General features: G+C 53.6%; 8 protein-coding genes across 8 annotated transcripts; 5 read left to right on the top strand and 3 right to left on the bottom strand.

The window, feature by feature from the left end:
- Nucleotides 1–4,595: 4,595 nt before the first annotated feature.
- CORC01_08197 (uncharacterized protein) lies at nt 4,596–7,177 on the top strand (the record flags this gene model as incomplete). Its single annotated transcript, XM_022619831.1, has 2 exons — nt 4,596–6,458; nt 6,515–7,177. 2 exons carry the CDS (start codon nt 4,596–4,598, stop codon nt 7,175–7,177), a joined length of 2,526 nt encoding a protein of 841 aa, XP_022473592.1.
- A 213-nt stretch (nt 7,178–7,390) lies between these two features.
- Nucleotides 7,391–8,307, bottom strand: CORC01_08196 (V-type proton ATPase subunit E; the record flags this gene model as incomplete). Its single annotated transcript, XM_022619830.1, has 3 exons — nt 7,391–7,541; nt 7,614–8,122; nt 8,278–8,307. 3 exons carry the CDS (start codon nt 8,305–8,307, stop codon nt 7,391–7,393), a joined length of 690 nt encoding a protein of 229 aa, XP_022473591.1.
- Nucleotides 8,308–9,776: 1,469 nt separating this feature from the next.
- On the top strand, nt 9,777–11,599 carry CORC01_08195 (uncharacterized protein; the record flags this gene model as incomplete). Its single annotated transcript, XM_022619829.1, has 2 exons — nt 9,777–9,818; nt 9,914–11,599. 2 exons carry the CDS (start codon nt 9,777–9,779, stop codon nt 11,597–11,599), a joined length of 1,728 nt encoding a protein of 575 aa, XP_022473590.1.
- Nucleotides 11,600–14,372: 2,773 nt separating this feature from the next.
- Nucleotides 14,373–15,186, bottom strand: CORC01_08194 (tetraspanin; the record flags this gene model as incomplete). Its single annotated transcript, XM_022619828.1, has 3 exons — nt 14,373–14,645; nt 14,702–14,934; nt 15,018–15,186. The coding sequence occupies 3 exons, from the start codon at nt 15,184–15,186 to the stop codon at nt 14,373–14,375; spliced, it is 675 nt and encodes a 224-aa protein (XP_022473589.1).
- Nucleotides 15,187–16,089: 903 nt separating this feature from the next.
- CORC01_08193 (uncharacterized protein) lies at nt 16,090–16,317 on the top strand (the record flags this gene model as incomplete). Its single annotated transcript, XM_022619827.1, has 1 exon — nt 16,090–16,317. One exon carries the CDS (start codon nt 16,090–16,092, stop codon nt 16,315–16,317), a length of 228 nt encoding a protein of 75 aa, XP_022473588.1.
- A 2,679-nt stretch (nt 16,318–18,996) lies between these two features.
- CORC01_08192 (uncharacterized protein) lies at nt 18,997–19,309 on the bottom strand (the record flags this gene model as incomplete). The annotated part of the gene is made up of 2 exons (XM_022619826.1): nt 18,997–19,121; nt 19,210–19,309. 2 exons carry the CDS (start codon nt 19,307–19,309, stop codon nt 18,997–18,999), a joined length of 225 nt encoding a protein of 74 aa, XP_022473587.1.
- A 733-nt stretch (nt 19,310–20,042) lies between these two features.
- Nucleotides 20,043–20,793, top strand: CORC01_08191 (alpha-galactosidase; the record flags this gene model as incomplete). The annotated part of the gene is made up of 2 exons (XM_022619825.1): nt 20,043–20,141; nt 20,416–20,793. The coding sequence occupies 2 exons, from the start codon at nt 20,043–20,045 to the stop codon at nt 20,791–20,793; spliced, it is 477 nt and encodes a 158-aa protein (XP_022473586.1).
- Nucleotides 20,794–23,156: 2,363 nt separating this feature from the next.
- Nucleotides 23,157–23,430, top strand: CORC01_08190 (uncharacterized protein; the record flags this gene model as incomplete). Its single annotated transcript, XM_022619824.1, has 2 exons — nt 23,157–23,300; nt 23,410–23,430. The coding sequence occupies 2 exons, from the start codon at nt 23,157–23,159 to the stop codon at nt 23,428–23,430; spliced, it is 165 nt and encodes a 54-aa protein (XP_022473585.1).
- Nucleotides 23,431–23,729: the final 299 nt, after the last annotated feature.

Raw genomic sequence — 23,729 nt, 5'->3', positions numbered from 1 at the left:
ATCGGCTCTAGAGATTTCCAGTTCCCATGCGACCTGCCCTGCAACTTGCCAGGTCCCCCCCTCGTTTTTCCTACGCCGGTTTTGATACGACACCCGACCACGATCAAGTATCCGTACAAAGTACATAGTAATGTGGACAAGGAACGAGAGTCCAAGAGTCAGGACTGCTTTGCCTGCAACTTCGAGGTGTGCATGAGGAAGAGGAAAGGAAAAGCAAGCAATCGTCTGGGACGTCTTCAATCCACACTCTTCATAGTTATCATCCAAATTGAACAACCAGTTAGGAGACGAAAAATGCCGTCCATTTCACCTCACAACACCTCACACCCCCGTTTTACCTCCAGTTAGCATTGCCTATTTGGTAGGCTGCTTGATGACGGTCGTGGTTCATAAGCATCAAGCACGAACACAACAAGACCAGGCCAAACGGGCACAGAACGGGCCGTGGTCCTAGGGCCTTGGGCTTGCAATGCAACGCCCTACCCACTATCAAACCAGCGAGCTCAAGTCCGGTTCGTCACGATGGTACCGAACCCCGGGGCGCGGACCAAAAGTACTCCCGCCGCCTCGATAATCCATACCCCCGCCCTCCCAGCGAGCGGTTGTCTTCATCAGCAATGAAGCAAAGTGCATTCTCCTCAAGGTTTGCGACCACGATCAGTCGTCCAATCGATCCGGATCCGACCCAACCCAATTCACATCGTCTTCAAGCGCTCTGGAGTCTGCCTGTCATTATTTCCATGCATCCACTATTCAGCCTCCGTCACACGCCCTCCATCCTGCTTCCGGGTGCGTCACGTCCGTCTGCACGCTGCTTGTTAGCGCTCACCTAAACCGGCTGCCCGTGTCTGCAAAAGACAAATTTACTTGCTCGTCCGCCAGGCTTCTCCATTTCCGTTCGCCGCTTTCACCGAGACTTAATGGAAGTTTATGAACAGCTGGTGGGAAAGTAGGAAGAGAGAATCACGATGGGGCAGAAAAGGGCATGAATAGCTCTTTGCACAGCCAAGCCACTGCTGCTACGTCTTGCTGACATTGACCAGCCGATAATCGTGTGCTGGCAACGCTACACACTGACCGCAGGCAGATCTCAAGAGCAACCACCGCGGCTACTGGTTCACGCGGATGAGCTCATGTCATCATTCCTTCTCGCAGCCAGGCTAATCCCAGCCTCGAGGTGGCTACAGCACGATTGCTATGGGCCGCCTCCCGGCCAGCGATCCGGGATCAACCAAAACCAATTTGCTGCGTCACAGTATTGCCCTGCTACCTCCAATTGCTCTGAGGCTGAGCAGTTGGCGCGTTTATTACAGGAAGCAATCGTCGTCGCCCTGGCCCATACTATTCCCATCCTCCTGCGTCCCTACAGGGACTCGAAAGGTGGGCCTGTTCCAGGCGCAGGCATCGCTTTTCGCCAGAAATTATCCGTAGAGATGCTGATTCTCACAACGACCCATACTTGGCTGCCAACAGCCCCGGGAGGAGAAATTGGCCAAGAATTTGGCAGCAAGGGGTAGCGCGCAGACGGCCCCCAGAGTGGCAGCTCAAGTCTGGTCTTTATGACTGGCGGAGCACCAAAACGGACGCCTCATTTACGAGCGACCGATGCAATCCCGGGCTCACTGGCTACGGTTCGCAGTGTGCTCCATATTACATCTCATTTACTATGGTACACCTCAAATATCCGTAGAAAGCGGCGACACTCCATCGGCCAGGCCCCCGGTGAGTGATGGAAGTGGGAGGCCGACGGGTCTCAGGGTTGCATCGTACCCATGGCGCCCGGACGGATCGCGAATCTTTGCACCTGTGGCACTAGGGCCTGATAGGCATGCGGGATTGAGATGCGCGCTCGGGCAAGCCTGCTAGTGCTCCTCACCTGAGCCAAGCTTTTTAAGTATGTCGTGTCAAGTTACAGAAAACACTCGCCAGTCGAGCTCCATTCCTTCGCGTGCGACTCGTAGGAGACGACCACCACAAAAGCGCGAGACTGCGACATATCAATGGCATAGAAGAACGACAAAGTCACACACAAACACGCAGAATGATCCAATCTTTTGGTGCAAACATGAGGCTGAAAACCCAAGGATAAGAGACCATCGAGGAGGCGATCCCGTCCCGATCGCACCCCCCTCGACCAAACCGTCCTAGCCACACAGGAATGGCATCTTGAAACAAATCTACAGCCGCCGGGGAGGTACGCATTCAATCACGCAGCGCTACTTTGGCACTTTCGGCAGGGCCAACCTTCTTTTCGCCTGACCTTGGCAACTTCTCCTTGGATCGTCTCTGCTCACAGATCTGTCCGTGTTCTCCTATTGCAATGAATGGGATACATTATACAATGCCCGAATGAACTACTCAGTGCCAACCAGGAAACCCCGACATCGTCGACCTCGGCAGGTTTGGTCAATACATGGGGGTGTCCCCTGCGAGTTCCTCTCACAACCAACAGAGACATTAAACTCAGGCCAACGAATATTGCCGTCAATCAGCTAGCCTCACCTCTCCTCCGCTCATTATAAGTTACTGAACAATCTAGCGGCCAGCCATTTAGATAAAGCGTTCGAGTCTATCTCTGAAGGAGGTTCCACCTGAGGGGATCGTCAAGCCTCAAAACCACCAAGGGGCACACACTAGCAATCAGCGTACTAATACCACATATGTCTCAATTAGGAAATAGAGAGAAGGTGGAGGGATGTACACTCGGGCCTTCGGGACTTACGATATGTCCATTCGGAGGTAGGACGGGGGAAGGCGGGACTTGCAGCACTAACTAGCCAGCTATCTGCAGGCTGCATTCACGGCGCAGACGGAGCCCATTTTAACGCCGAGGGCGACGAGGGTGGGGACGGGTGAGACTTTCGCGCGCCGTTTCCACGAGCGGACGCCGCCCTTGACTCTTGAGTGGCACGAGTGGGAAGTATTATGCCCCAAAGACACCAAGCACCACACAACGGGCAGCCTGACAGATGTCCTTTTCTTTGAGTACCCAGCATAGGACCAGGCAATTGTGAACAGCTGTGGCTGCTTAGGAATTCCTCTATCAAGTAGCGTCCGTGGCACAGATTTTGCCTCCAGGCTTCTGGGCAATTAAGAAATCAGATGCGGAACCTGTTGAAGCCAACACCAAGATTGCGTGCGTCGATTAACAGTAGGTCGCCCTCATCCAATCCAGGACTGAGAATCAGTCCAATCCCGCAAGGAAACGGACGGAGGACAACGGATGGGAGGCAGGAAGCTGGAGGCAGGAGACAGGATGTGGCCTCGTGCCGGGAATCCCACAGCCCTCCAATGCAAGCCCTTCCCAAACGTGCAAGAGAAGGCCAGACGGCTTCCACGGGACGCGGGCTGATTTAAACTTCTGGGATGATCGCTTTGATCGCGGCCCAGGGTCCTGGAATGGGTTCAACGATGCACTTTTGACCCGGACCGCCGTCCTTGCAGATGGGTTCCCTGAGCAACTTTAGGTCCTATGACAAACTCGGCAAGTTTTCGAGTGCGACCTGGCAAACGCCTACCCGTTCACGTCGCCCGGGAACTCCTCAACCACCGACACGGTCATGCACCGCAACGGACCCAGGACCACGGTGGCCCCTATTCCGGAGTTCTTCTTGGCCCCTGAAACCGAAAAAAAATTCGAGAGATGCGGTCTCCAATGGTTCGCGCTAGGGATCGTCGGGGTCGTCCTCTTGGCCGCCCTTCTTGGGCATCCCGGGAGGCTGGACTGCTGACCAGTCCGCTGCCCGCGTTCCTGCACGATCGTGAATAATCAAGCCCGTTTCTGCTGCACCTCCGAAGTCCCTTTTACTCCGTCATCCGTGGCTTCCGCTGTCACAACCGTCTACGCCGCCGCGATGTCTACGCCGCCGCGGTTGCCGAACTCATGTTCGTCTGACACTAACCCGAGCCGAGTCATCGCCGGGCCTCAAATGCACCGCATCTAAGCTGTGGCGGAGGATGAGAGCGATAAATTGCAAAATGCCACTGGGGTACCTAGATGCCTGTTGGCAGGTGTCACTCGTTGACTTGTCGTCCAGTAAGCGACGTCGCAATGGCTTATATTCCTAAATCACTCAAGTGCAAGCCGCTCGGAACGCTAAACCCCCCTCCACTCTGCTTTGCGAATACGGCAGCTCGATCCTACATGAGCGGTTTTGATCCTAACAAGAACATAAGAACAAACAGGCGTCTCTTATTTCTCGCTGCCAAAGTAATGTTTTAAATGCTTTAACTGCAATAACAGGTTCAATCGAGAATGGCTGCAGCCGTTTGTTCGAGAGCTTTTGGCAGTGATGACATAAGAAATGATAAGATAAGGCCATAGGCCAATAGGTAGTAGCTTAAGTGGTCCACACTAAAATGGTCGCCGAAGCACGCTCGACGCGAAAACCGTCACTCGCGCGTTGGCGAGACGCTCCTTCCAACTACAGCTGTTCTATCACCGTGAAATATGTAACTCATCATTTTATCACGACTCTCTGTACATTCTGAAAGGTACGCCCACCTTCAGCCCGCCGTGTTCTTGGTAGTCCGAGCCGGGCACATCCGCGAGTTCAGATTTGCACAAGGCTGCAGGCATCTGCTTCTTATCCGCCATGGCTCGCAAATCGGGCAACACTGCCCCAGCAGGCGCAAACAAGAACGCCGATATCAGAAGCTTCTTCGGGGCCGGTCGTGCTGCTGCCAAAGCATCGTCTGCCGTGACGTCCTCGCAAGTCTCTCAAAATTCCGCATCCCAATCCTCGTCAGCAACCCAAGAGCTCCAAGATTGCATATTCGCGAGCGCTCAGACGCGAGATGTGAAGCCGCAAAGAAAGGCGGCCGTGAGCAAGAGTCTGTCTCCAAAGAAGACTCATGACGAGAACACGAATCTCAAGGCCGCTAAATCCTCCGCTAAGAGAGGTCCTACTCCAACCGCCGGCCAACGGCCTGCCCTCACGGCATCCAACCTTAATACCTCCATGTCATCATTATCTGAACTTCAAGACACACCAGTTCTATCCCCACCAATGCGGCGAGTTATTCGTCTAACGCCAATACGGCAAAGATCACAAAGGTCACGATCCGGCACACCGAAAGGGACCGTCACTCCAAAGACGTTACGGTCAGGTCGAAGTAACGGCTCACCGCGAAAGGTTCGCTTCTCATCACTACCATCTTCGCCTCGGCTGTCTCCTGAGCCCGAGGAGCCCATGACACCTCGACGGTTGTTGTTTGGACAAAGCCCGGGGAGGAAAACGGCTAGCGAGAGCCCACGAGGATCGCCTCCAGCTGGCGAGCTCGCTGACTTACCCTCATTGCAGAGAGGCAAGCTGCAGCGCACGCCCAAGCGCGATATCTCAGGGGAGCCAAAGGTTGATGGAACACCCAACAGCTTGCCGTCACTCCCGAGTCTACCCAGCTCCCCCGCCCTCCCATCATCTCCACCAACAACAAAGAAGCGTCCGATTCTCACAAGAGATGCAGTCATCAAAGGGTCCGACGACGAGGACGATGACGGTTCTTTGTCTGATGACTCCTTTCCAGATCTCGACATGCTCGGCCCCACCAAGCCAAGGCCAGATGGAACGCCAAAGGCCAAGAGACGGGCCAGACTGGTTCACAAGTCGCCTCTCACCATCCAGCCAAAGCACAAATTCGACTTCAAGACATTGGATGCCCACTCGAGGAGGCACGATGTGCTGTTTGAGAGCCCACGACGGCCAGCTGAGCCTGCACCTAAGGATGATGTTATGGTGGATACCGAAGAAAGTCCTAGCAAAGCTCGCCAGAAGCTGATCGAGATTGCTGGTGTCAAGACTGAGGAAGATGCGGACAAGGCGCTCCGAGCTATGGAGCGGACTGATGCCGGTGCCTCAAGGACCAGATGGTACTTCTTCAAAAAGGATGTGAGCGGGCTAGGAGAACCTGCTCCGTTCCCCAAGAAGTATGCAAAAGGCCCCTGGTCTTTCCTCGAAAAGCCCGGAACAAGAGACTGGCACATCATGTCCGGAATGCCGAACAATCTAGCCGTCAATGTTATGTTCCCAGACGAACTGTATCTCTGGATCTTGGGCATGGTGACTGTTGAAAAGTTTGGTGTCCTTCGGGGGGAATACAGCAAGATTGCCACTGCCAACGACAAGCAGGTCAAGCGCCTGATCACGCCTCAACTGCTGGAAGAGAGCCTGAGGAGATTGGGCGCCGCGGATTTTGTCGGGGACGAGGTACTCCGGCCCGTACGAGAAAGTCGAGATATCTATGCCGATCGCGACTGGGAACCTCTCCAGTCGTTCTTGGAATGGATGGCCTACGTGGCCCATCATCTGACATACGAAACGGTCGCGTACGCTGTTAAGATACTCTTGCGCATGGCGGCTGACAAGATGGTCCTCGAGAACGTGGACGTTCTCATGCATCATCAGAATGCCTTGGCGGCTTTGGTCGATACAGTCAAGGACAGTGTCTGGAACGAATTTGTGAGTTTATCCTCCAGAAGTTGAGTGGAAGGTGGTGCTAAGACTGTTTGTCAAAGTGTACCGAGATCTGCTCGTCTCTGTATCACGGATTCGACAAGACATCGCTGCGGATGTTGCCGCTCATCTGCATGCCCGTCACTTCGCGGAAGCTGCACGAACTGCGGAGACGCCTGGCGGTCGCCTTTTTTCTCCGAGACGCTGCTCTAGCCAACGAGCACCCTGATGATGTTATCAGCCTTCGCCTCGTCATTGCTCGGGTTAAGGACAGCGACTTCAAGATCAACAACAAGACCGATTACGTCAACCTAAAGGCTTTGGTTCAGCTCCTTGACATGGCAGTGGACGACGGGGCTTTTGCGCGTGACGACGAGGACTTAATTTACGAAAAGGAGTTCAATGCAGATATTGACGATCTCGCGAAGCGTCTCAAGGCCATCTGGCGAGGCATCAACGACACTGGAGCTGCGAATCTAGCCCGTACAGAGGCCAAGAGCGTGCTTGAATGGGTTGGCGAGCGTCTGACATACTCGGTGAGAACCAAACGCCCTCCAACACAAAGCATATTTGGAGAACAAGGCCCGTCGTCGGCCAAGAAGAGGCGTCAACAAGACTTTATGCAAAAGTTTGTCCGCTCTCGAAAGAATAAGCCGTCTGAGATGGACACCGGCATCGAACCCGCATCAAGCGAGGATGAGACTTTCGTTACAGCAATAGGTTGAATGATAACGGACTCTTAGTTGCAACGATAACTACCTAATACGCCAAGGGTTGGCCACCACCATCATACAGCATCTAAGATACACCACAGGAAGGAGTTTGAAACAGGGTGGGCGCCGGGGAGTCCTTCATGCAGCGTTTAGTGTGTCCAGCCCCAGGGAGAAAAAGAGGGCTATACAGGGTTTTTGCTAGGCGCACTTCTGGGTTGGGATGGTTTAGTCAGTGAATCTGCGGTTGGGGTTCTTGCCAAACAGGGTCTCTCGGACGGCCGGCAGACCGGTCTCCTGGAGGAGGTTTAGACGCTCCTCGAATGTATTGTTGATTTCAATCTTGCCCTTTCCACCGATGATGAAAACACCTCCAGCGCTGCGCCGTTTGTTAAAAACCATGGTCTGCACTCGCGATGTTTCCCCTGGCTCTCGGGGAAGGATTACGTACCTCTCTGCGGGGAGGGGCTCCGACTCGTCAAGCTTGGCTGACGTGTCCTTGCCAACCTCCTTCTTATACTCCTTAGTGGCCTCCTCAATGGCCTTCTTGACGGCATCAAAATCGGCTTTCCGCGCGCGGACAACGACCTCGGGCTCGGCGAGGGCGTAGAGGCCCTCGAGGACCAGGCTCTTAAGGGTAGCCTGGTACTTTCCCTTGTCCTTGGTAGCGTTGGAGAGCTTCTTGCGGGCGTCCTCAAAGATATTGTCGAGGAGCTCCTGGCGGGCGCCGAGGACCTTGAGCCGCGTCTTGTTGGAGACGGTGGAGCGGGTGATTTGCTGGGACATCTGGGCCTGCTTGAACTTCTTCTCGTATTGGCCGTCGATGGCGTCCGTCTCCTGGCGGACGAGCTTGGACTTTTCGATTGCGAACTCCTCGTTGGCCTTGATCTCGATCTCGCGGGCCTTTTCCATTGCCTCCTGCTTTATGAAGGCCGTCATTTTGCGGAGCTCCTGGCCGACCTGTTTTGGTGCACGCCATGTTTGATTAGCGGGCTACGTCTCTCTCCCCCCCTCTCTATCTCTGTCTCTCGTATGTGTGTGTGTGTGTATCGGACAGGAGGCTCGGGTTCAACCCGAAGAGGCTCTCGTTATGAGATGAGGTCGGGGTAGCTTACTTGGTCGTCCGTCAACGGTTGGTGCGACATGATGGCGGTTTGGGGGGTGCGTGAGCGACTTTTGTTGATTCAATTAGGTTTATCGGAGGTGGGAAGAACGACGGGCGATGATGAGATCGCGTGAGAAGCAGAGAGGAGCTGGTGGAAAGCCCGTCGGGAGGAGGTTCGCGATGGGGAGGGGGGATCGAATCGGATTGCGGTGGTTGACTGAAGCTGTTGTTTGACGAGGCCTAGTACCTTAGGTTCTCTAAGCCGCGCAGCAAGTGCATCACTGGGCGTTCGGCCCCCAGCTTCAGGAACCACAGAGCAGGTATCCATCCGTCAGCCACAGATTGCTTAAGTGGGGTGCGATACTGGACCGGCTCGCAGTGAGTCGTGCGCCACATACGGTCCGTGCATCTGGCAGCTGCAGACGCCGCAGGCATTTGTGCACTTCTCCAGCCACGTTTCCTTCTCAGCCTGTGACATCACGGAGGCCATCTGGAGACGCTCATGGGAAATCGCGATAAGATAATCCGGAATCCGATAACGGGAGGTGACGAATATCCGAGGAACAGCCGTCTCAAAACAGCCATGCCCCTAGTTACTTCCCAGCCTACCAGCTTAGCACATGTGCAAAGGTGCAGAGGGGCTAGGTACGGAGTACCTCACTTAACAATGCAATGCAAGCGGCACCTGAAGAGTGGACGGCGACGGGAGTCCCTTGCTGCTTAGGTTGGCTGCTGCGGGCGAGACAGGTACCTTGAGATCACTGGGGGTGTGGGTGCTGCTGCTTGATGCAGTCGGCATCTCCCCCTTCCTGGTTCCGTCCTGGCCAGACCACCCCGACGCTCTTCTACACCGATGGGAACAGAGAGCGGCCATTGCGTCGGTGCATAGTGAACATACGTCTGTCTGGTGTTTCGAGCTGCGCCATCATCTAACACCAGAGATCTGTTCACCGACTCCGGCCATGTGGGAACTGGCTATTGTATAACGCTGCATTGATCAGGTTTACGCAACCACCAATTTCTCCGAGATACCTGGCAATTTGTCGCTTGGTTGTTCCGTCAAACAATATACCTAGACGCGCATTCAAACTTGAAACCCATTCGCAAGCTCTCTCTTGGCGGCTATTGGAGGGAAGCGACAGCAAAGCAACCATTTTCCCAACCGTGGCGAGACACAACCGTTCGGACAACTTTACCTGGCCACATCATCTCCAATCCCAGAACACGAAGCATTCCACAATCGCTTTGTTTGCACCGTCCCCCTCTCACCCCTCCATCCTGCCGAAGCGTTCGATCCCCTCCGTCCAGCCGCTGGAGTCGATTTCATCTGGTCCTCGTTGCGAAAAGGCAGCACCTCCCACGTACGTGCCGCCAGGATACCGACGGGCCTACACGGTTGCGCGGGCCTGCCAGAGAAACAAGGGACGACGATAAGTCGATGAGACCGACTGCCGCTGCTTCAACCTCGACCGCCGCCAGATGACCGACACCTAGCTCCTTGCGCGTGCAATGGGGTCCTTTGGCGGCATCTCCCCTGGGGGGACAATCGCCGTATGCATCTGCCTCCCTTTGCGCCTCTGTCGCTTCGTAAACGACCAAGAAGATTATCCGTCGCTAACGTTGCCCTTCTTTCCCCCCTCGTGTAGATAGGAATCATCGTCGGTCTCTTGTCCACCAGCGTCCAGAGCCTGGGTCTCACCCTCCAACGCAAATCCCACATTCTCGAAGACGAAAAGGGCCCGCACGAGATCCGTCGGCCGCCATATCGGAGGGGGAAATGGCAGCTGGGGATGGGCATGTTCATCGCCGCAAACCTGCTCGGTAGCTCCGTCCAGATCTCAACCCTCCCTCTCCCTGTACTCTCGACCCTGCAGGCGTCGGGCCTCGTCTTCAACTCGATATGCGCTACCCTTATACTCAACGAACCCTTCACGAGGTGGTCGCTATGGGGTACCCTACTCGTCTGCGCCGGCGCCGTTCTGATTGCCATCTTCGGAGCCATTCCTGCTCCCGCACACAATCTTCAGGAGCTTCTTGAGCTCCTCGGTCGGAAGCCTTTCGTGGTATGGATGATCTTGCAGGCCTTCCTCGTCCTGTCCATAGCCATCAGCGTCGACTGCCTCGACCACTTCACAAGCATGTCACTCAATTCGCGATTCCGCTTCGTCCGCGGCCTCGCCTACGGATGCATAAGCGGTATCCTCTCGGCGCATTCGCTGCTAGTTGCCAAGTCGGCCGTCGAGCTGATCATTAAGACGATCGCGGACGGCAATAACCAATTTGTTCACTGGCAGGCGTGGGTCCTCGTGCTGGCGCTGGTCACCCTGGCACTGAGTCAACTCTACTACTTACACCGCGGTCTGAAGCTCGTCTCGACCTCGGTCCTATATCCTTTGGTATTCTGCATCTATAACATCATTGCGATTCTGGACGGTTTGATATACTTCAAGCAGACGGACCAGATCAACCCCTTACGCGCATGTCTCATCGCTCTTGGGACAGTCATCCTACTTGCTGGTGTGCTGGCACTATCGTGGCGTCTCAGCGACGAACAGCACACGCCAGGTGTCGGTCAGTCATCTTTAGCCCCCGGACTTGGTCTTGTGGAGGATACGGAAGACGAAGAAGAGTCCCTCCTAGGCGGCGACGACCTTTACAGCCTCCACGAAGAAGATGACCCATTACCCGCTACAACCTATTCAACATTTAACGTGGCCAGCGGTGAGACGACACCCCTAACACCCACACCGAAGCGGAAGAAGACGGGTAGGAGATGGCAAGAACGCGCTGAGATTTGGGGCGAACTCGAGGACCGCGATACTTCCAGCCCGCCCACCTCGCGCAGACGTTCTAGCACTATGCCCGGCGAACTCAGCGAGTCCACCTCTTTACTCCCGCACCGCCGCGGCGTAAGCAGCGGTAGCGGTAACCCCCTCTTTTCGTCCTCGGAAGCAGGACCCAGCACCGAGTCCCTTTCGTCACGCCGGCCCGGCCCGGGTAGGAGGCGACGTAAATCCACCGGGTTTCCGGGCTTCACGGCCCGTCGTCGGCGCAAGAGTCAGAGCAGCAGCCAGCTCACACTGCAAGAGGCGTTGGGCGGTATCTGGAATCTCAAGTGGTGGCGGTCCGACAGGGGAGACGACGGCGCGAGCAATCCGCCCGGCAGCAGTGGGAGCGGTAGCGTATGGCCCGTATTCCGAGACGAGCCTCCGCCGCCGACGGGACAAGGGGAAGGGGAGAGGGATATTGGTGGCAGTGGAGGCAATGACGGCGGCGACGGGTCCCAGGATAGGGGGTGGGGCGGTCGATCAAATGATGATTCGCCTGTATGAGTATCGGAACACTTGTCACGTCATTATTCCCTTTTTCAACATGTTCTTCTTTTTACCAAGAAATTCGAAACTTTTCATGTGAGCATAACAGCCTATACTTAGACATGCGCCAACTGCCAGCAGTATGAGTTTTACACAATTCTCCAGTGGCATGCTAACTGGCCAATCCAGTCTCTGGAACGTCAAAAGCAACCAGCTATCAACATGTATTAGTCGTCAACCTCGTTGGACACATCAATGTAAAAGAGATTAGTTTTTTTCAACGACCGAATTCAGGTCTGAGCAACTTTTCTAAAATGCCAGCTGTCAAATACGAGCGTTGCCTTCGTGTGGAGAGTCTTTTTCAAGTTCGTTCTCCCACCTTGAAGGGTTCGGTGGGATTGCTTGTGTTGAGAAAAGGGAAAAGTGTTTAGATGCAACGTTTTGGGTGCACGGTCGTGACAGGTGACGTTGATAAATTTTGACTTTTTTTTTGGTTTTTCTGATCCTGTCTGTTGGGCATGTCGACATCGGATTGTCATGGCCGTGGCTGTGATCGCGGGCAGTGTGTACTTGACATTGATCATCATTGTTAACCTACCGCACCTGCCCAAAGTCTGGAATTCCACGAGCGTCTCGACATCCGTCATGTCTGTGGTATAGCGGTACTACTCATCTTTTATTGGACTCTGATGCAGTAGACTTGAAGGTGTGTTCTTGGGGGTCGGGGGACGTGGGTGGACGAAGACGAGTAACTCGGTGAATTTTCCACGAATTTCTTCTCTCTGAACTTGGTTCACTCTCTCTCTCTCTCTCTCTCTCTCTCTCTTTTGGACAGCGAGAGAGCGACGACGTCGGTAAACTCTCCTTTGAAGGGGGGTTCTGTTCTTTTGTATCATTCATCCTGACGCGTAGAACCTATGATGAAAATGGACTCTCGGCTCGCCGCCGGACAGACGCCATCCTCCCCTGCTCAGACAACGGGCAGATTAACGAAAGGCGAGACGAAGAAGTGCGAGATGAACATCCGGCTTTCAACCCACCCGCGAAGATTGGGAATCATCACATCCCGCAATGTCTAGATCGAGATAGGTAGTCTGAGCATGACTTCGTGCCCTGCCCACACGTGAAATGTGCTTCGAGGCCCAATCTTGTAAACCCCGAGTCTCCTCTTGATTGTCTATATCAAACATATTATACTCGGCGAGGAATGGGTGCAAACAATTGGATGCTTTAGGCGGATTGTGTCAATTATCATACGTGAAACGAGATTTATTGGACGTGACGCATCTCCAGCTACTACCGCGCCCCTTCTTTTTGTTACAAACACGGATACTCGGCTTCAGAGCAATAGACAGGGGAAAAAGCGTCACAGCCAGCTATGAATATTTGGCATGATAGCAAGTTATCTAGTCCTCTGTGCTGCGTCAGGCTTCGACGGTAGTGTCGATGACCTCCTCCTCCTCTTCCTCCTCCTCGCCCGTCGTTGATCCGGGTAGATTATCCAGCTAGTCTATGTCGTTCCATCTACATTGTGGGGGTTCCACCCCAAAATCGCCTATACGCCGCTTCCCTCTCACCTCTCCTCTCGCTCTCAGCCTCACCCGACGCTTCCTCGCCTTGCCTTGCCTTCTCACCTGTCACTCAGTCTTTTTCTATTCATCTATCTCAATCAAACTAACTCCAAATTCCTCAACTGGCCTCTTCTCTCCTCCACTCCCATCAAAGCCCCAAACTCCGGCCCCTAATCATCTTTCGATCGGGTTCCGCTTGGCGTGCTTATCCTATATTCCCAGAGTCTTCTATTTCCAGCTCGCCGTCTTCACAAGTACGCTAGTTTCACCTGGCACCTGCCATCTAGTTCGCCGACTTTGCTCGATAATCTTGTCTATCTAAATTTTCGGGAGCCGTAAATAAAAAGATTGGGGAGAGGGGGCCTCTTGGCCTTGGCCTTTTTGCACAACGTCGTTCACGTCATCCATCGTCACAAATAGATGCGGCGCATGGCGACGTGTACACACTTGATGGATTAGCGAGATTGTTATATATTTGCACACGCATCTCCCTCCTTTTTGGTTTATGACGAGAGTTGATGACCGTCTTGCCACACTCAGGAGCAAAACCTCTCCCTATTCTTACACATCCCACGCACTCCTGTCGTTCACTTAGGGTCACATAATGAGTCACAGGCCAACCCCGATCAAACGAGATGCGAGATTTTCAAGAAATAGATTTGCTTTCAGGGCAAGTTCCCCCCTTTTTTACAGAATAGAGATAATCAACACTAAAAAATCTATATATGGTGTCCGTGCAAACAAGAAAGAAGGGAGTTCGTCGGTAGGAAGGCTTGGAGAGGTAAGAGAGATGTTGGCCGTCACACGAAAAAGACCTGTCGCTTCGAGAATCTCCGTCCGAATATTCGTTTCCATGCGTTAAGATTCGTACACCACTCCGTTTTCTCCTACTTAATCAAGAGGAGGAGCAAACGGGAGGCTTCTGCGCAACGCAGAAAAAAAAGGGGGGGTCAAGTTATTGATTCAGCCTGTCCAGTTTGTCTAAGGAATTGGAGCAAGATTAAGACCAATCAATGGCCGCGGCGGGAGATAAGGCGATTCAGTCTTTCCCCATCCAGAAGCAGGAGACCAGATACAGTTGCTCGCTCCGATTTGCCAAACGCAAAAGAAAAAAAAGAGTTTCCGAGAAAAGCTGGTATCCCGAGCGAGAAACGAAAAGGTTGGGCGCCAACTCGAGCCGGCGGCGTTTTGCCCTGATAGTCTGAAGCCGGACCACTGGCTTAGAAACCGCGGTAGCCGGCCTTCTCGTCGATGTGGCGGTAACGTTCGCGTTCCTTGCGATCCTTGAGCAGCATAGCGATGCTGACAATGAGCATGGCGTCGATACCGACCATACCAAAGACGGCGGTGAAAATGTTGTCGACGAAGATGTTGGCAAAACTCGTGATCGGGGTTGCGCAACCACGCTGCAGGGCGGCGGCGGCGGGACTCGGGCATTGGGCGTCGGTGACGAAGGCGGGTGACGTGCTGTTGAAGTATCCGCAGCATTTGAACTGAGTTCAAGCGTCAGTTACTGGCACTTTATATTGAACCCAGGAAAGGCACTTACAGCAGTCTGCATAAGTTCCTGGACACGAGGGTCCTGGACATTCCACGTCTTGCCAAAGTCGTTCTTGGTGGTGAGGGTGAGAACCCAAAGGTAAACACCAAGAACCAGACTGAAGAGACCGCAGAAGGTGGTCAGGTAACCCGAAATCTTAAGCCAGCCACGAGTCGGCGTGATCATGCCGGGGATCGTGGAGAGGAAAGTAACGAAGATGAAGACGGCATTGGCAATACCGGCTGTTAGTCAAGTCAGTCAGGATGTCCGGTATATTCTTCCACGAAATGCGGATCGAAAGCGGCATGCTCCCAGTTCGTCGTACCTGTCAGTGGAAATTGGGCCGTGAGCAGACGCATAACAGCTTGGGCTCCTTCCGTCGGCGCCTCGTTAATGAGGTTCTGGTTAATGAGGGCGAAACCCAGAAGCAGCGCTCCGGTGATGACGAAGATGATATCGGCGACCACAAAGGTCATCAGCACCTTATTCGCCATGGTTGCTGCGTTTCGTTAAATCGAGCAGCCTAGAGACCCGAGAACCAAGATGTCGCTCGGAGAGACTTGGCTGCTCCTCGTCCTGCGTTGCTGGTACAAAGTTCCTCCTCTTTTTCTCCTAGATCCTCCTCTTTTGAAACAATTTTTTTTTAGAATCTGCGATTTAGAGATTTGATTTGATCGACGTCCGGCGTCTTTGTCCAAGGTTGGTGTTGAATACGGAATCGGGTAGTGCGTCGTCGTCGGTGTCGCTGATGTCGGTGGGTAAGGACTGTCTTCGACCAGCAAAAATAAAACTGAACCTCCACCACCCAGCGGGGACGAGCACACGAGAAGAAGGGGGAAAAGAAAGAAGTCGACGAAGCCGTCGCGAAGAAGGGAATAAGGTTAGAGTGAACGATTGTACAGAAGAACGTGAAGATGGACCGATAATCACCCTCCAGAGAGACAGTCCGACAGCAGCACGGAGCGGGAGAAGAGGGGAGGAGATGCTGTCTGGTGCCTCGTGTTGCGGCAGAGACGAGGCCTGAGAGAATGGGACGTGGGCGGTGGAGCGGGAGAGCGGCCGGTAAGGGGGGCCCACAATACTGTCTCGGACGAGACCTGCGTAGGCAAGGGAGACCCCAGAGGAGAATCGCCAGATTCAAACAGTCAGGCGAGGGGGCGCTGTATCGAGAAGGAGGAGACACCCTCTTGCTGCTGTGTGCTTGTCCGAGTGGGTTACGGTTACGTATTGGTAGGCGGTCAGAACCCCTCGTCGTCTCGACGGCTCGAACAGCAGACGCAAGGATGAGAAACGCACCAGAAACACCTGGGGACCTGCCCACGCTCGTCCACACTGTGCCCAGAGGCCTTGCTCCCCCGCGATACGAAGCCGTGTGAAGAACCCGGAGCCACAGCAGAATGAGGACTGTGAAGGGGGAGCAGAGGGCTGAGGGAGGTCGCGATGAATCCGACTCCCTGACGGACTGCGTTTCAGGACCGAGGGGCCCGCTCATGCAGGCGGCTGTGGCACGCACCAATCCAGGAGCCGTGCAGGCGCTGGTGTCCGGGATAGTGGCCAATCACAACGCTGGAATCGTCCAAGAGTCGCCAGATTGGGGTGGTCGTCCGTTTGAGCCAATGGCTTAGTGGTTAGGGCTGCCCGTAGTGTCCCGGTACCTGGCCTGGTCTGGCCCTTGCTAGACAAGACGACCACCAGTCACAAGCTGGAACGCTACATTACGTAGCATTGCTTTCTCTTACATCTTCACGTGGTGAAGCGTGGCTCATGCCTGCGACACTCTCTAGGTACGTAGAATATGCTCACTTCAGCGGCCAACAGCCCCCAACACCTCGAGACACTCAAGCCTCCTCGACTTACATCATCATGCCCAAGGGGAAAAAGAGAAACAGGAGACGAACTCAGGAAACCTCAACTCCCAGCAGGTGGACGCGGCAAGCCGCAACGCGAGACATGTCACAATCTTCGACCGCGAATACTACTATACCACGCGTCCATGGCCTCTTGTGCATCCGCATCAAGTGCCGGCTAGCCCGACTACCTACCTACCTGTATCCGTAGGAATAGGTTGTGTCCGTAGGCGCCCTGTTCAAAGGCAACGTCGGCCAGCTCCCACTTGGCGATCGTACGAAGGCAAACTCAGGCACCGGAGCACTCTACCGATTCAGAGTTCCTTAAGGCCCGCCGCCGCCCGAGTCTGTGAAGCCCTGCGAATTTGAACTGATAGGAGCCCCGTCATGGCACGATCCAGTTCCCTGGTCTCGCCTTCCTTCGACTGCGGTGGTACGGTGGCACCACATTACCGCCGCCTACGCCCAATTTCCAAGCTCTTGGCTCACCTGGCAAACCATGTCTGGCGCCTCCCCACCATCCTTCTCGTAATAAGGTAATCCGGAGATGCGCGACCAAAAAAGACTGTGGTGCTTGTAAGTTGTGGTTCCTCGGGAACGACGACAGGGATCTTGGGCGCTAGCGACGTCTCGGACCCTCCCTTTATTTTTCACTCCTATATTTTTCGTCAGACTTTCTCCGGGTTTGCCCAGACTTGTGGCTCTCACATGGACGAATGCCTATGATTCAATGAGGCTCTGTGGTCTTACGCATCTCTATTCGCATCCCTTGCATACCACAACTTCTGTCCCGGTATGCCCACCACGCACCGGATTGCAGGGAATAACTCTCGGACTTTTCCTCCTCAGAACTCTCGCTATTTTGAACGCCCAGACCTGTCAAGAGAACCCTCCAACCCGTATCCGTCTCTGAGGGACAAGTCAGACTCGGACAGTCTGTCGTTGTTGACCTCTCGACGAGAGCCTGGTCCACTGAGAAGGCGTGGTATCCGGGTGGAAGCATTGCCGTGTTCGATGCTTGACGGGACCCCACCTTTGTCGTTTCGTGCATCCTGCGGTGCCGTTCCGTTCCGTTGCGTCGTCTGGTATATTTCGATTCACAGGCAATCAACAGGAAACGTGCGCGCGTGAGCCTAGAAACCGCGTGCATTCTATTCCATTACCCGGCAATTCGGAACCGGCTGGCGTCTTCGATGAACTGCGTCTGGTTCCAATTGTGGTCCTTATCTGTTCCGGGCTGTTGCGATGCCACGGTTTGCTACCAGGCCAACGTCTTTCCGGGCTGTTCTTGATGCAGGTAAATGAGACCCAAGTCGTGACGCAAGTCGTTCTGCGAGTTGACGATGCGGCGCTGAACCAACCAACACCTTCTTCATCTGTTGTTTAGCGATCCTACCACACACGTTCTGCAGCGGCGCAGCCCGGCACTTCGATATGTTGTGCTTAGATGATAAGCAAACAAGCCTCGCAAGCAATCTGGCAAATTAACGCCAGTATAAAAAAAAAAAGACGACAACTGACTGAGCACGCGCCACCTCCGCTCAAACCAACAGCCACCACGCACACACCACCCACCACTCACAACTTGCGAAAATTAATACAATGCTTCCATCACGCAAAACTCCAGAAAGACATATTTTCCAACATCAACAAAAAATGGTTGGGCCCTAACCAGGATTCGAACCTGGGACCTCTCCCAGATGGCGATATCTTCCAACAACCCTAAGGGAGAATCATACCGCTAGACCATCAGGGCAGATTGTATTCCAAGTGGACTTCTTGGATGGTCGTCGAGGCGAAAATTGCGCTCAAGTTGTAATTGCAGTGGGGGCGACGGCATTTGCTCGACCAAGGGCATCTCATGAGACAGGGATGTGTCGAGGCACAAAAGCGGGAACAAGGGTGAGACAGACAATTCAACGGCGTGTGGCGCTTCAACTACGAATTATATTCGGTAACGAGTAATTCCCACTGAGCAACACGTCTGCAACACAAGCGTTCCGTTCCTTGCCAACACAGCCTATCCGCCGTTTCGTACACTTCCGAATCCACCTTCTGGTAGAGTCTAACAGTATGGCAGAGACGTATTGGAGCAGCTTCCGACAATGAATTTTTGGCTTGCATTGGGCTTATCTGCTTAAAGGGTTGCGCCGACGGTTCAAGAACATGATCAATGATGTGAACAACGCCCTTGTACCAAATTTCCATCAGAGCCGTTAGCCCGTGTAGGTTGAACTGGAGAGAACGCACCTTGGTAAACCTCCGCTTTCCGTTGGTCACCATCGCAACATCGTTTAGCAACACCTGGCCATCCTTGATCTGCATGCCGACGTATAGGTAGGACTCTATCTGGAACCTCGTGGCGACACCCCCTTGTCCGAGCCGCCACTACGTACCCAACTCGCAGCTGCTTACGGATGTCTGCAACGGAGCCGCGACGAGGATCCAGATTGGGTATTACGTGTACGTCGGCGCAATGATACTGAAGTATTGTGCCGTGTGTTCCTCAAGGGCGAAGAAGGTGAAGTCCAAAGGGGGAAAGGGTTTCAAAAGCTCGGCGAAGCCCGCGGACCCGTCCAGTACTGTGACGAGCGTCGTCGGGCCGTTCCTAGAATTTGATGATGTCTGGGAGGGTTGTCGCGCTGGAGATCTTTTGGGACACGTAAGGACCCGCCGGCTTGGGCGCGTAGGACAGCGGGTTCCTGTCTGCGGAGACCGCCGTTGATATCGCCACGAGAGTGAAGATGCTCATTATCTCGAACAACTTCATGACGGATACAGCTGATAGTATTTCCAAGTGGTACGTCGCGAGCGTGGAAATGCAGATGTAACGACATGGGGAGCGGCAGCCTAATACCAGGAGGTCAAAACTAGGCAGAGAACTGCATAAAATACATCGCACACCATTTGGAAGTCATCAAAAACCTCATGGCGAATGATTGGTCACTAGGTCAATCTTCCGAGCCGGTTCCGTGCCCCGATAGTCGTCCCGGAGTGCGGGAGATCGACTTGCCGTTGTGTTCTCCGCAGATCGCATCTCCGGATGGGTAAGCTACAGGGGTAACACCCCGGGTGACATCAGGTTTCCCCAGACGAGCAGAGACCATTCCTTTTTAAATATTTCCAAGTCGAGTATGGCTTGTAGTTTTAAAAAAAAGCCATGTAGCATCCGTCGCTTGTTGTACCTACCGATGTACCCGTACCATCTCCCTCTCGCAAGTGAACGCCATGCTACCTGTAACACTCCTCGCCATCCTCGCCGAAGTGCCCTGTGCCCCAGGGTCCTACAAGTCTGGCGATATCTCAAAGCCATAAATGGGCGAGAACTGTCCCTCTTCACAGGTCATCAGATCCGACCAAGAAAAACGTAACATTCACTTTACGTCCTCTTCCCCCCAACAGGCTAGAACTCGTGGAACTCATTCAACCAGACCCTCATCCAGACTACGACAAATTTGATGGTGTAAAAGGGCCTAGCCAGGGCCGGATGCAGCTACGTTGTCATGGACGAGGGCTGGCAGGCTCTCGAGCGAGACGCCGAGGGTCGGCAGCAGCACAACGCCGCCCGCTTTCCATCTCGTGTCTCTGCGCTCGCGGAGCACGTACACGCTCTAAGTCTCAAGATTGGTCTCTACGCGTACTATCCCTTACATTGCCAGGGCTTCTGTCTGTTTTCTTTTTAGCAGCTTGCTACCGTGCAAGATTGACTCGTTGAATAGAAAGGAAAATACATACACCCATGAGAACGCTTGCTAAATAATTCTCAATGACTCTGTAATCTTTGGCTGCGTCTTTACCCCTGGCTCCTTGCGTTACGAAGAGCTCGACGCCCAAACTTACCCCAAACTTACGCGGCCTTGGTGTGCCTACCTAAAGTACGACAACTGCGGCGGCTTCCACGCGGGCACGCACACCCAGCAGGAGCGCTTCCAGACGATATCGTCCGCCCTGCTGGCGATCGGCCGTGAAATATTCTCCAGCCTGTGCTATTGGGGCCACCAGTTCCCCTGGTACTGGGCAGACCAGGTCGGCGCCGCGTCGTACCGCATGTCAGGCGACATCCACGCGAGGTTCGCCGAGGACAAGGCCAACATCTGCAAGACGGCGTATTATCTCAACACCGGGTACGCCGCGGTGATCATGCTGACGATGATCCGGAAGATGAGGGAGATCTCGGGAGATCTCGCAGTTCCAGGCAAAGGAGAGGGGGAGCTGGGCGGACATGAATATGTTGGAGATCGGCGTCGGGTATAATGTCAGCGGGAAGATTGTGTACATGTCCGAGGCAGAGGAGTAGACGCACGTCTCCTTCTGGGCGTCGTTCAATTCGCCTCTTATCATCAGAGACGTGGGCGTACCGGTACGTTCTACTCGCTCTTAACTATGGGGAAAATGCGGCGAGCATCGAGGTGCCATGGCAGGGAGTCGAGGGGTTGGAGGAGTGTCCCGGCGAATGTGTTAATGTGAGAGATGTATGAGCGGACGAGGACCTGGGGACCGTGAAGAAGACGAGAACTTGGAAAGGTGTATCGGTGGGGCAGACCAAGGTTCTCTTGCTGTTCTACTATAAATTTAGAGAGACCTTCAAGATGAATGAATGTGAGTAGGTCATTAAATCGCCGTAGGTTATCTACTGTAGCTTGGGGGTATGCATTTTTCAACCACTTCGTGCTATGTACTTGTTCACATTTCCCAGTCCTTACCAAATCAGAGACTGGCCGGTTCACCCATGGTGATATTCTTTTGATCTATTTGAGCAAACGGACACTAAACTTGTTTCTGACTGCTTGCTGCGCTTGGTCCACCATGAGAAGAAGCATACCTTAGTCCAAAGAGCTCGCCCCTGAGCTAAAGCTAGCAATACGAAGCGCGAGGCCGTCGAATTTGAAGAAGTTCCCGTCGCAAATAGCTTCAATAAGAGATCGGTAGATGACCTGGACCAAAATCAGCGGTCAAGCTTGTGTAAGAAGAAACCTACTACCCAACGCGCATCACCATCATCAAAGGCCAAGGTCCTCCAGTCTAACACAAATCGGCCATTTACACAGAAGCGCAGTAAACACTGCCAGGAGACGGTAGCCGGGCTCACTACTCCCCCGTTCTCTGCAGCTGAAATCAACAAGCAACAAGCAAAGTCTCTGGCAGCTGGGCTCTTCTCCCCAGGGTCACAGCAAAGATCTGGGGCGTGGACCAACATAGCTTCTCTTCGGCATGAGCGATTCCCACTTAAAACGACAAGCACCAAATGTCATTCTGCTAACAGGCGTTTTGATGCGCAAAGTCATCGACACCGACCTTGTTTCCGGAGTACACCAAACCAAGCGGAACCAATGGCGTGCTTGAACCAATCGGCCAGCGAATTTGTAGGCTGGGTTGTCGGACACATCGCCAAGCCCGTTCCATCTTTGAGCAATCACATTGAGACTCTTCTTGGGCCGGGGTTGGTTATCTTCCTCGCCGCCAGACTGGCAGGACAGCTTGTAGGTACCGTACGCTCCGGAGCAAGGCAGGTGTTATCCAATCGATTACCCACCTCACTATCCAACTATTCAAAGCAAACGAAGGCGCCGTTGTCACAAGTCACATTGGGGATCATGTCGGGGTAAGATCTGAACGTGGAGAAGGTGCATGCGGGGAAGACTGGGCACCCATCACAATGACATGCCCGTAGACCGCTGAAAGAAGCCACTATGGAGGGTATCCTTGACTTTAACGTCTGGTAATCTCTGCCGAAACCATTTTTCCACACCAGAGCTTGTTCAGAAGATGGCTCGTTTTCCTCGTCTGAACGCCTTGGGATCGAAATTTCAGAGCCATAGAGGCCGTATGAACGATATGATGATAAGCGTACGATTATTTGATAGAATGTCATAACCTAACGACATGAGAGCTTCACATTACTTAACACTTCCTAGTCAGGTCACGTTACTCAGTACATCGATCCCACGGCAGTAGCACTAGGCCAAAAGTCAACTAAGTTGCGATGTACGAAATGTCTTTAAACAGACGGATAAGCAAGTAATTACAACAATCTCGACTACAATAGGTCTGAAGGAAAGCATCTCGGACTCACTGCAACAACAAAACTTACAATATGAAGAAAGAATACGCCGACCAGGTCACTGGCGACACTGCCATCGCCCCGGCACCTTCTCATGTGGCTATTGGGCACTAGGAGGGGGGCAAGTCAGTGACTGTGACCCTACCACCTGGTTCAACGAATATCAGTCATCTCTTTTCCCTCGATTCTTCTCTGTCTCTACAGAATCAGGCAAAAAAAAAAAAATGCAGGAGAGAGACCCATAGCTGAGTAACCAACCCACCGACCAACGACTATACCAACACTCAGGACATCTACGGTGACGATAATACAAACAAGAAGATTTTATTCACAGTCAACAAAGAAATCCTGGCCTATACGTTGGACACCTCCTTCTGCCAGTCCCTTGAAAAGGTCACTCTTGCTTGCGCCTCTGTCTTGGACATCAAGGAAGACGCCAAAATCATCGGCCAGCATTTAAGTAAGATGTAACCCTCTGACCGCATTAGAGAGAAGCAAGAATGTGAGAATAGTCTCTGATTTATATTTGAATATTTGGCTTGGCACTATCTTGTACATGAGTGCCCTTGTCGGAGAGTACCCGACAAACCCGCTCCCCCAGAAGCTTCCCGCCGCAAAGGGCCTTGCCACCAATGTCTTCTGCTGGGGCATCGTCATTGCCTGCTCAGCTGCCGCCAAGGCCGTCAAGGCTCTCACGGTCGTCATATTTCTGCTCGGGCTTTTCGAGTGTTGTGGTCAAGGTTCTTCATCGTGTTCGTAGCTCCGAGCCCCTGAATGGCAGAGAAATCCTACTGACACAAACCTCGCAGGACTTCGATGTGGGTGAGTAGACACTCTACTCTTAGCAATAGCGCGTCGCTTACAATACAGAGAAGTTAACACTGGTTAGTCTATGAAGAGAGAACAGTCCATCCTAACGTCACTCTGGTTCTGTATGAGTGGAGTCCAGCTCATGGCACGTTTGCCCCCCCCCCCCCCCCCCCCCCCCCCACCCCCCGATTCCTCTTATGCCCTCTGCACCGACAAAAAACAAATGTGGAGCTGGACACTCGTGATGGCACACCTCAGCACCCCACACTGGCCGCGCCCCTCGGCTGGGGGGGGGGGTGCGGTGTGGGTCGTGTTGTGG

The sequence above is a fragment of the Colletotrichum orchidophilum genome (assembly GCF_001831195.1).
Source record: "Colletotrichum orchidophilum strain IMI 309357 chromosome Unknown Scaffold_69.1, whole genome shotgun sequence".
Taxonomy (NCBI): domain Eukaryota; kingdom Fungi; phylum Ascomycota; class Sordariomycetes; order Glomerellales; family Glomerellaceae; genus Colletotrichum; species Colletotrichum orchidophilum.
Note: the sequence above shows the minus strand (reverse complement) of the source record. Positions and strands in the feature narration are given on the sequence as shown.